This window comes from Cinclus cinclus, chromosome 1 (assembly GCF_963662255.1).
Source record: "Cinclus cinclus chromosome 1, bCinCin1.1, whole genome shotgun sequence".
Taxonomy (NCBI): Eukaryota; Metazoa; Chordata; class Aves; order Passeriformes; family Cinclidae; genus Cinclus; species Cinclus cinclus.
Genome location: NC_085046.1, coordinates 118,794,070 through 118,806,519, shown reverse-complemented (window position 1 = coordinate 118,806,519; position 12,450 = coordinate 118,794,070). Strand labels below are relative to the sequence as shown.

The window sequence follows — 12,450 nt, the reverse complement described above, 5'->3', positions numbered from 1 at the left end:
TGATGTCTTGCAGTGCCAGAAAACTGAGAAGTGGACACTGCACTGCCTAATGGGGTAGGATGGAGAGAGAAAGAAGTGCTTTGAGAACCCAACAATGTCTGAAAGGAATCCTGAGTCTCACTGGTTCCTGCCTTTCATAAGACATCAGAAAACCTATAGCAGTGTGCCCAGCCCCACATATGTGATAAAACCCCACTTTGCTTAGTTTCTCAGCAAGTGAGCAGTAGAATGTGGCAGGTGGGATATGAGACCCCTCATCCTTGCTGATGTGGATGTCAGCAATGTGTCTTTTGATAGAACTAGTCTATCTTTTCAAACTGAGGAAATGCCACCGTCCATAAAGTGGCATGTTGTTATGCAGTCAAAGACTGTAATTTGGCCATGTGAGCAAGAGATGAAATTGTTGCATAGACAATGTTGTACCCGGATTTTCCTAAATGAAGCACTTGAATACATAAACTTGCTAAAAGCCTTTTAGTGTATGGTTTTCTGCCTGATATTTAATAGCATAGAATTCTGCTTTAAGCATAAGTAGGCAGATATACTGTGGTTTTTGATGAGGTCCTGGACAGAAACCAAAAAATGTTTCACTTCACACAATACCATAGAACTAGAAAATCCTGCATGTTATCCTTTTGGACTTTTCCCCCTTCTCCATTTCAGTTTCTGTGGACTACGTGCACACATTCAGCACATTTCACTTTCATGTATACATTTTTTCATAGACAGAAAGTGCAAATTACTCTGAAAAGCGAGACATATTTTTAACTATTTAAAATATTTACAGATTAAATTATGTTTGATGTTTCCCAGAATATTTCATACCACTTAATAAGAAACCTGAAAACTCAGAGTTCTCCGTCTCTTTATTTTCATTTTAGAAATAATCTGAAAACCAGGACTTATTCTCTGATCACTCATTCCCACCCCTGTGTCATACTGTGCCACCCTCTCTGCTTTGAAAGGATGCATGAGGCAGGATACAAATTAGGTCACTGAAATGATGCAGATTAAAAATAGCAAGCGCTGGCAGTGATTCGTTCTGCCAAGGCTGTGAACAGGAAACACACTGGCTTTGCCTCCAGAGGAAACTTATTGTCTGCCCACACCTTCAGGAGGCATAGCTTTTGTTCTTTTTATGAAAGATTAACATCTTTTTTTGCCTTCTGTGTGTCAGAAGGGAATGGTGCGTATTTTAAATACTACTTAGCTTTTAGCTTCCTGTCATCTCAGTGCTTTATTAGTTCTTTGTTCATTACACCAAGAAATGCACCCATAAGTGACAGATGTCAATGGACACACTGACATGTGCTGTTGAACACATTAGCCAGTTGTCAACCAAGTGACCATTTATGTTGATCACTGCACAGAAGTCTGTGGCTAAGGTCAAAACATGCCAGATAGGGGCATCTTGGTGTCACTTCTTGAGTTTGGAGTTTTACAAATGAAACCATTTAGGAATTAACATTTGAGCTGCTTAACTTTGCATGTTTGCATTTTTGTCCCACAAATGACGTCAGAACACTCACATGCACGAATCTTGAATGTTACTCTAATCTGTTGATACATCTGGGCAAGAAATAAAATTCTGGGAAATACATCTTCCCAAAGACAATTCCAAAAAGCGCAAGCAAATAATTGCCTAATTTGGTGATCCCTGTTCTTGCAGGTGGGATTCCATGAAGGGAGATCTGGTCCTGTGTTTGGCATGGTGCTATGAGACTGTCAGCAGCTGCTGAGCCAAGGCAGAGTCCTGCTCTCTCCTGCATACTTACACTGGCTGTGAAGGGCTAAGAGGAGAGAGGATTAGAGACTAGTAATTCTACAAAGTAACATTAAGCAGGGAGGATTTAGAGTGCGTAGGTGTGCTAAGTCAGGGTAAGAATTTTAAACTTATACTCCTTTTCATATATGCAAAGGGATGAAACTTTAGCTGGTAAAAATAAAAAATCTAAAGAAAGTCCTGCAGTATGCAAAGTATGACCCACTACTTAAAAATAAAATGTTAATTTTATTTATATCTTCTGAATGTTGGCTGTTTCCATGTGATGGTTTATCTTCTAAAATACCAAGATTGTGCTTGGCTGCTGTTCAATTATTAAGATGTAGCACAACCCCCCTTTGTTAGTAATGAAACCCCAGCAACAGCAAAGGGCACATTGGAGAGGCAAGTCTATGTGCCACAGGGCTGTGGCAGAGCAGTAGAAGATAAAGAAATTATGAGACTGAAAGAACAGCAAATGACCAGCCAATACTTTGGAAAGCACTAAGCAATATATCTAACTCCTGCAGTTAATAAATTTATGAATTAGACTTCTAAATCTGAATATCTGAAGGAATATCTACTGACATTAAAAACCGCGAGATGAAAGAAAATTTCTCAAGCTTTTCTCACAATTGCCAAAAAATTTGAATGTCAGGGACCCGTTTTCCTCTTTAGTGTGACTGCCTGGATCCTATGTAATTAAAACAAATGTCATCGCCAAAACTCTCCAGAGCTGCTTTGTTTTCTCTTTCTACCTCTTTACTGTGCCTTCCCTGCTATGTCCTATGAATTCAAATTTAATATTACCAGTTTTGTGGGCAATCAAGAAGCTGTGCAGTAGGTTCATTGCTGCATTAACATACAGCTTGTGAATAAGGGAAACACTGAAACATCCTGAATAGTTTTGGACAATTCTAATTAGAAGCAAAAGTGATTTTGGTTTGGCAGTGTTATTTCTGAATATTGTCTGCCCTGCTACTGCCCAGTATTGTTTCTGAATGCTGCCTGCCCTGCTCGTGTCCAGCACAGTGTCTACCTATGATTTAGCACTGACATACAATCTTCCATGAAATGCAACGTTGCCCTTAGGTCACATCAGAGTAGAAGAATGAAATAGAAAAAGGAAAGAAAAAACCATTCTGTCCTTTGCCAGGTTTCCCCAGTGGGCTCTAATTATAACCACAGTTTATTAGAGCACGTTTCAGACCTCACTTTAAAGGGCCTGCTGTGCATGTGTGGAGTCCTCGTGGCTTCAGCAGAGCTCCTCTCATAACAGCCTGCCCACATGTGATCAATTGCAATAGAGAGGGCTCAGTAAAGGCTGTTGCAGGTTTAGACAATAGAAGCTTTATAGATATTGAAAACTATTTGCAGTGAACAGAAGTCAGGGCATTATAGAAACACTCTCCTGCACCTATATTTCCATTGACATATAATAATTTGATCTTATGCAAAAAAAAAATGCATAAATTCCAATTATTACAGTGTACCAGGTTGGAGGTATTGTACATTGTCTCGTCCAGACTGAAGCACTCTGGTCAGGTGCCTTATCAGGACTGTCACCAAACTGGAGACTGGCCTGAGCCATTCACTTCTCTTTCTGCGTCTCAGTTTCCCATTGAGGAGGTTACTGATTCACTGTCAAAACACGTAGAAATGCACAGGGTTATCTATAACATCTGAAACCTCTCTCCACAGTTTCCTCATTTTCACTCCCAATTATTCTTGACTCCCAGGTATTTTTGAGTCATTATAATTTTACTAAACTTTCTAGCTGTGAAGTGTAGATTATTATTCGGGAAGCAGACTTTCGGTGACTTTTTAATAAGGCAAGAATATCCTTGAAAAATGTATTATAAGATCTGCTGCTAATTAAGGTACCACCTCAAAAATAACTGCGGCTTAATTAAAAGTTGGGCTCATCTTACAAGAAGTAAAAAGACAATACTATGACTTAGCAGCCATAATATTGTAGGATTGAACAATGTACCTCAGTCAGTATCGGAGAGTCATGCAGGTATTTCCATTTGTTTCCATTTTCTTCTACACTTTTCTGCCCTTTGTTAAAACTCACCTATCCTGACAGTTTTAGAGCTGATGTTCTCTCTGCCTGCCTTTGAAAAAGTACTTTTTTCCTGTTCCTTTCCTTTTGACCCCTTTTTCCTTTCTATGTAATAGGGTCAAGTCTGCACTTAGTAAGCATCGCCACATGTCTTCATGACACAAGGCAGTGCAGAAGATATGCTCAAAGCAGTGTTTACCCTCAGAGGGGCAGAAAGGGCTAGGGACAGAGCTGTCCAGCTTTTGTGTGAAGCATTTGGTAATGCAAAGCATAGATGACAAACCATTAAGATAATAATTTTTTAAGAACACTGAAACCAGATCCCACATGAAACAGCCACACATCAAGCAGAAAGGATTTCTGAGATGTAAGTCATTAGGTAAAGCTTGTATTTTAGGTCAAATTCAGCACCTTTTCTAACAGTGATGGTCAGGGATGGCTCTTCCTTTTCTCCTCCAAATCCTTGATGCTGACCCCTACTCAGGCTTAGCAGTGCTGTACTCAGATGGCAACTTCACTGAGACCAGCTTAATAGAGACTGAAGTACTGTACAGCTCATGTGACAGAGACAACAATATTTCCTAACAAAAAAGTTAAAGATTTGTCTGGTTTTGTTTTTAATACAGGAAACAGAAGTTCTCCAGAACTAGAGATGCAGAGAAACAGAAGGGTAAAGAGTGAACTCTGTGTGTGGTGAAGAAAAGAAAGCACAGAGACAGATAAACTTGAGACGTTGGATGCAGCAGCTTTAAGAGACTTAAGACTAGCAGAGAGTATGGAGACATTTGCCAGCTCTGTGTTTTGAAAGCAATCCCTTCTTGTGCCTAAGCTGCCGATAGAAACAAGTCTCTTTGCTGCCAGTTACATTGTAAGGAAGGCAGCTGGCAGGAGATCTGTGCCTCCTTGCTCTCTAAAGGGGAGCCTTTGTAGCTGAATGACACTTCTGGACAAATTGCACTCTGACGACCTCGCACAACTCCAGTACCTTGAGAAGGGGAAGTCAGGCTGGAGCCTAACATGTCTACAGATTCAATCTTTGGGGATAGGTGATGCAGAAATGAATTGAGTTTTACATCAAGCTGAAGCACAGATGAGAGGAATAAGAGCTCTTTGTAGACAGGAAAGGGATCTCCTGACTACGGAAAACCACCAGGAATTTACAAGAAAATGGTCAAATCTTATTGGTGCACAGTAGAACAATCCTTCTTAAAGGCATGTTTCTATTCCTTTTCAGAAAATGCAAATGAAATATCACCTCATGGCAAAGTTTAAATTATACCATTCACCTTTTTTTTGCTCCCATGACAGACCCTCCACTCCTGTGAGGTCTTTGGCACCAGTTCCCAGCCTGGCCCTGACATCTTCTTCCATAACTGCTAGCAGCTGTCCACAAGCAGGACATAATACTGACCATAATCACGTCTGGAACTGCCAGTTCAGACCCACAATGCCACTAAAATGCACCTCTTTCAGTGAAGGTGTAACTGCCCAACAGCTTATTTCCCACCTGGGACATCCAAACAGGAAAACATGCTGCTTCACTACCAGTGGGTTTCTTTACCTGGCTGTTACTGCAGATACAGACCAGCAGGCAGTACTACCCTCCATCTCCATAATATTCAACCTCTGTCCTGCACAGCCAAGTTGGGACAACAGTTGCTCCTGTTGTGTTTTAACCCCAGTCAGCAACTAAGTACCATTCAGCTGCTTTCTCCCTCCCTACTCTCTGCCACAGTGGGATGGGGAGGATAATAGGAAAGAAGATAAAATCCATGGATTGAGATAAGAACAGTTTAACAATTTACATGAAATGTAATGATAATAAAAATAAGTAATTATCAGAGACAACAAAAAGAGAGAGAGAGAAATAAACCCCACCCCCCCTGTATTGCACAGTGTAACAATACACCATTCATTTACCAATATCCAACCACTTTCCAAGCAGCACCTGCTGGCCAGCTTTCCCCCAGTTTATGTAGTGAGCATGATGCCCTATGGTATGGAATATCCTATTGGCTGGTTTAGATCAGCTGTCCCAGCTGTGTCCCCTCCCAAATTCTTGTGCCCCACCAGCCTTCTTGAGGTCAGGGCATGAGACACTTGAGAAAAGTTTTGACTTAGTATATGCACTACTCAGCAATGACTAAAAACTTTGTTGTGTTATCAAGATTATTCTCATGTTAAATCCAAAATACAACACTACAGCATCTACTAGGAAGGAAATGAACTCTATCACAGCCAAGAACAGTTTCATTTCAGGCAGTGATTTAGGAGTGATTGCTGAATATGTCATCTTCACTTTAAATGAAGAAGTTGGTTTTGCCTCTTACCTGTTCTGTACCCAGTGTTATTAAGATACACAGCGAAGGTACGAGGCTCATGAGTAGCCTGCCATGAGGGAGAAGAGCAGTTTTCATTGTTGGTGTAAATGTTGTGGTTGTGCACATACTTCCCAGTCAGCATGGAGGAACGAGATGGGCAGCACATCGGGGTAGTTACAAAGGCATTGATGAAAGAGGCCCCTCCATTCTCCATAATCCTCCTGGTTTTATTCATCACTTGCAAGGACCCTGCAATAAGAGGTACTGATCATCACTGTGCTGGAAGGGATAGTCTGAATATATTGGCTATTACTATGCTATGAAAAGTAAAGTATCAGTGATTAGCTTGCCTCTGAACATCAGTGTGCTTCACTCAGTAGCTTTGGTAATTTTAGGAGAAAAGATTGCATTTTTACTATACCAACAAAAATATTTTAAAAGATTCCAGAAAGACAGAATTATTTTTTTTCTCAGACTTCGAAACAAAGTTAAAATATGGACTAATCTAGAAATAGTGTCAAAGCTGTATTAAATTTATAGGTCAATAGCTCTTCAAATGCAGCTGTCGAAAAGCAGTATGCTACACAGAGTCAATATGCCAGCAAAATACATAAAATGCTGAGATTACCAATGAAAATGTTAATACTCTTTCCATTTTATCAGATGACAGAAGAAAGAGAAAAAATATAGAGAAGAAGCGAGTAAAGGAGGGAGTAAGAGATGTAGGAAGGAAGGAGAGAATTCAGTAGTAATTTTTCTAAAGGAAAGTTTCTGTGAACACAAGATCAGCATGTCTGGTTTTGAGCACTGTGATCAAAATCAGTTTTTGGGGCTAAAAATGTATGCAAAAAAATTGGCAAAATGCAGTGCCTTTCTCAGGAAATTCCATTGATAGCCTTTAAAGAACAAAGGCATCTTTTGCATCCTTCAAAGCATTTTCATGAACTGCAAGGTGAGAGAGGCAGGGCTTGCAGATTTCTTATTGCAGAAAGGCTGAGAAGCTCTGGATAGAGTCTTTCAGTATTTGCTGACAGCTGTCAAAGTTTGTTCTTTATGTTAATCAACAGGGCAGATATTGAAGGGTGGGGGTGAACAGAGGATATGACAGTATTTGCCCAGGAAACAAGTTTGCAAATTGAAGCACTTGCACAATGATGTTGGCAAAAAAGGTTTCTGGAATTTTATTTTCTTTTTTCTTTTCCTTTGTTTTTTTGCACAATTGACTGTCCTTTACATTTAGATCTGTTGATTCCTCTGATACAACAAGAATTTTTATTGATGGTTTTGTTCATGTTGCTTGAAAATCAAATTAAAACAAAAGTTCTAAAGCAATTGCAAACCTGCCTGTAAAACCATAAAACTCCCAAGGAGGCTTGACTTTATGTGTTAGCAGTAAAATTGTACAAATTATGTCACTAGTTGAAGTTAAGTATGGTCTGTTTTGGTTTTAGGCTAATGAGTCAGTGCTGAATATGAAGTCTTTTGAGTAAAAAGAAAAATTGTTAAAAGAAGGGAAGAGGCAGTAGGGTCTTCAGCATTTCACTTAAATGCCAAGGTCTCTGTCCTTAAGTATACATTTAATACTGTGCATGAAAGTCACCATCACTTTGGACTCTTGGTCTTTCATAGTCATTATTTTCTAAATGCAGAACATCTGCATTTGTGCTTTCCTGAACCCCATGTGCTTAGGGATATAGAAAAGTAGAAGAGTAACTGAGAGGTCTCTGAACACAAAAGGTCTCCATTTGCATGAGTAAGAGCATTTCACTGATTTGTTAAGTAAAAGACAAATGAGAGATCATCCTCATTCTACATGTCTCTATCTTGGATCCCAAGCTGACATTTTAGTTCTAGTTTTGTTTGGTTTTGTTTTCACCAGAGGTCTTCCATTTCTGAAATGTCACAGTTTATTCCTGAGAAGTCAGCTGTAAAGTGCTTTAATAGTAAGTGGGCTATTCAGGTACCCTAATGCACAGTAACTGCAGCAAAGCTGATCCGCACTTTCCTGCCTCCATGTATTATAAATGAGTAGCTGTTCGAGGGCTTCCTCATCCCTCCAGCTGGTCAGCCCTCTGCTCTTGCAAACCTGCTGTTTATGACTAAGTTTCCCCTCCAGGTATGCACTTACTGACACTGATAATAGATTAAGCCTCTCTGGAAATTCTGGAACAGGCACTTCAAAGCAGGTGAGACTTCCTCATTAGGAAAACAAAACACAAGGAGGAGATAAAACTTGCTGATATAAGTTATAATCCTTTGCTGTCTGTGGCTCTCCTCACAGCTTGTGTTTTTTACCATCTGGCCCCCAGTCTCCAGGGCACAAGCACTCAGGCACTGTCTGTCAGCAGGACACTCACATTCTACATGACTGGTTTGGGAGCACCTGAGGGGAGCCAGAATAACTGGGAATAACTTCCCACACAGAAGTTAGTGAGTTTTGTCAGACAAGAAATTCAGTGCCACTTCTCAGTCTATCCTCACACCTCAAGAAATAAGTTTGGCAACCAAGGTATCAAGTCTTTAAAGTTGCCATGGATTTTCATCTCTACAAAGGGACATTTAGGAGCCCCCCTGTCTTTATACAGGTTGTATGCAAGGCCCCAGGAAGGTAATGGACTTTTTCAGACCTCAGCACATATTCCCATTTTTTCAGCTTATGTTTTTAGTGCCTTAGTTCTAGGGAAAATGGAAAGCACACCAGGCAAATTATGCCTGATGTGATGTATCTAGATGATGCTGTGATCTCTAGCCAGTGCTCTATTCAGTAGCTGGTTTATATAGAATTCACTGGGTGGTGCATTAGGCTGTAAAAAAGGGTCAAAAACACTGCAACTACCAACATACTCATTAGTTTTTACTCCTTTCTGACATTTTGCAAGATATTTTTTACATTGAGGACTGTAAGAGTGATTGGGGTGTCATATTTTGTGGTACTGACGAGTGAAAATAATAGAGGATTGAGAAGAGGGGAAGAGACCAAAAAGCAAGCAAAATGTTGGACTGAAGAGGATATGGACCTGACCCCAGTGGGAGCTGGGGACAGTGCCCTGAAGAGCCACAGCACATTGTCTGCAGGAGGGGACAAGTTCTGGGAGCTGGTGCGTTGCCTTGAGCAAGGTGCTACTTTGTTGGGCAGTGAGTCCTCTACCCTCAGGATCTTGGCAGGGGAAAGACAGTGCACAGTGGCACAATTTAAGAAGTTAATAACTTTTGAGCCCAAGTATCTTCTTTAAGAGCTGAGGGCCAGGCTGCTTCACAAAACTTAAACTGCAATCCACCAGATGATCTAGAATATCCTAGCTCCTCACATAGGTAGAAAGTGGCTGGAGTTGTGGGGCAATTTGTTATTTTTATCTAATAACGCGAGTGAGACAGCAACTTTGCTGAATTTCTTTGCGCTCAAAATGCAAAACTCAGGGGAGTGGTGCAGATCAGTAGGAAGGTGTGCAATCTCCTATGGCTTGAGCACTAACTAAATGCCAACCCTCTGCCTCCTGAAAATTTTACTTTGGTTGACTCCTCTACATATTAGTTGCACTCAGTCAGATGAATATTTTGGTTCGATGCTTATACAAGCTATGAGACAAATCCTTCCTGATGGAAGTCTATTATGCACCTTATATGCTTTTATGTTAAAGCATTAATTTCAAATAGCTTTTAGAAATATTCATGCTGGGAATACAATATCAAATAATCCATATTGAGCTGCTTTCAGTCCTGTGATTTTTGGATACCAATGCCTAAGTTTCATTCTGTTTGTGGCAGAAAGTGTTACTTCCCATTGACCTTTGAGAAATTTAAGACTTTTCTCAGGAATCAATGCAGAGCAAGAGGAAAATTCACACATGGAAAACAGTTTGGCTTTATTTTTCAAATAAGCAGAATGATTTATTAGCAGAAGTGCGAATAATGCAGTACGGTAAATCTTGGGGCTGAATCCTGTTTCCTGTGAAATGATCTATGAAAGGGAGAAACCTGTGTGTTCATTCAAGGCAGTGGGAATGCATACACACCCAGGCTATTGCTCAGCTGCCTGCTAATAGGAGCCAGAGTGCCCTGTGAACATTCAGAGCAGCTTTCAAAGGGAAAAGCTCCACAGTATGAACAAAGTGACTCGCCACATCCTTCCTCCTTTTTCACCACTCGCAAACCTCCTCGCAAGGCTGAAGACAGCAAGTTGGTGACACTGTGCTCAGAGATGTGTATCTGCTGACCTACCTTCCCCAGTGCCCTGGAGAGAGTAGGCTCTTTCAGACCACAAAAAGGAAGACTTGACTTGACCCTTTTAACAAAATTTTTCAGAACGACTCTATCAAAAAGAAATGCACTCCCATTGTAAGAGCTGCATTTTAGACCAAAAATAGAGCTGGGAACAGCTATTCATTATGCAGAATGGCTAAACAGAGCAGAGATTTGAAAGAGTAAAAAATAAAAAAAGGTAAGAATCACTCAGATCTAAAAGCGTATGTTTAGAGCTCTGCTGCATAAAAACACCAACCCTCAGTCATGAAATATAGTTTATTAATTATCTTCTCAGAACCCTGCAGGACTATAAAAGTATTATTGCATCATGGCAAATACAAAAATGCTAGCAACCAAAGAACTGCTTTTAGATAAAGACCATATTTTGTCTACAATCTTCTGTCTGAAAGTATGTAATTTTAGAGAAAATGAAGTTTTCTGGAATGAAGCATTTTCATTTTTCCATGTCATATGGCATTTTGTCTAAAAATTCACTATACTTCTATTAAAATATGTCTCTCATTAAAAAGAAAAATAAAACTAAGATGGCAAGATTTCTTTTCAACTTAATTTGCCATTTTTTCACCTTTTTGATCTCACAACCCAAAATATTTGCTTGGGGGTAACCTAAAATGATCCTCTTTCTCTCCTTGATTTTTCATTATGGGCAGTGAACCAAAAAATCAGTTATATGCATAACTAACATTAATATCTTTCTAACTTACTTAATGGAAAACATTCAAAAACCTCCTGGAACATCATCTAAGTGTTTTAACTTTTTCCACCCTAAGAAAAATATGTGAAAATCACTTCTGACTAGTATGTGGTCAGATATTTAGTATACTTGTGAAAGAAAAACTACCATGCTTTTATACATATGGCATAGTTTTTAAAGCAGTTGGATTTTAAACACTTCAGTAATTCATACAAATATTAAGATTACTAAATCCTGTAACTAGATGAGTTTGTCTGTGTGGATAAGCATATCAGGTGACATACATCCCTGTGACAAATATGTGGAGATAGAGACACCTATACAGTACTGAGGGAAATGCTGGCCTCAAAAGGCTCAAATTTTAAATGCTACAAAAAGTTGTAGAGTGAGAAAAGGCTTTTGATGCAAAGTTTTTACACTTATGTCCTTGCATGCATTATTAAATAATATTGTTGTGCTGAGTAAAGCCTCCCATGTTGGATTTTGATAAGCATATATTTCCTAAAATCTATAATTAAATGTGATGAATTCTATTAAATAATATTTGTTAACTCATTTTCCAAACTTGTCCCACATTCTGACACTATTCCAGGACCAACAACTTCTCTGAATTAAAAGTTCTTTCTGCTTGGCATAAACTACTGAAAGACACATGACAAAATGTAGTAGCAAAAGACAATTGTTTCTCACCTAGCTCCACATCTTGATCATCTGTGAGTACAAGGATGATATTTGGTCTGATATTTTTTCTCTCCTGCTGCACACGTCCTCTGAACCTTGGGGACTTGATGGTGGAACAGTGACTTGTTAGCATTTCAGTACTGAGCACTGCCAACATGAGTGCAAACCAAGAAGGCTTCATAGTAGTTACAGTATTTCAATGAAAAGGCTGATCCAGAAGTTCCTGAACTCTAGTTTTCAAGACCTGTAGGGAGGAAAAGAGATTCTGTTCAAGCAATAAATAAATTTCCAATCATAAACTGAAAGGATGACATTTAGGGAAGTCAAGCCTGACGCATACCATTTAACATGATTATAAGCCATATTGTTGAATGAGAGCTTTATTCTGTCATTTTCTAAGAATAAACTCAGTCATTCTGCAATTATGCTCTCTCAAATAATTTTTGCTTGAAGTCATGCCTGCATTCTGTATAGACATGACTTCTGGAAAAATTCCTCACAGTACTCCTTCTCCTACACCCCATGCTTCTTTTTATGTATTTTGTTTCCTTGCATTCAGTACCTGGGTGCAGTAAAATATGGCTGGGATGCAGACGTGTTCAGAACATCTGTAGGAGGAGCCCTGTGAGAAGGAGAAAGCAGAAGGCTTGTCAGTCAGAGACCT

General features: G+C 39.5%; 1 protein-coding gene across 5 annotated transcripts in view; it reads right to left on the bottom strand.

The window, feature by feature from the left end:
* Positions 1 to 11,967, bottom strand: part of SULF1 (sulfatase 1) — a 62,155-nt gene extending 50,188 nt beyond the window's left edge. For all 5 annotated transcript variants that reach the window (XM_062502218.1, XM_062502235.1, XM_062502244.1 and 2 more), the window contains exons 1-2: positions 11,796 to 11,967; positions 6,158 to 6,397 (exon numbers count right to left, since the gene is read on the bottom strand). In XM_062502218.1, coding sequence (XP_062358202.1) covers positions 6,158 to 6,397; positions 11,796 to 11,967 — 412 coding nt within the window. The remainder of the gene's footprint in view (positions 1 to 6,157; positions 6,398 to 11,795) is intronic.
* Positions 11,968 to 12,450: the final 483 nt, after the last annotated feature.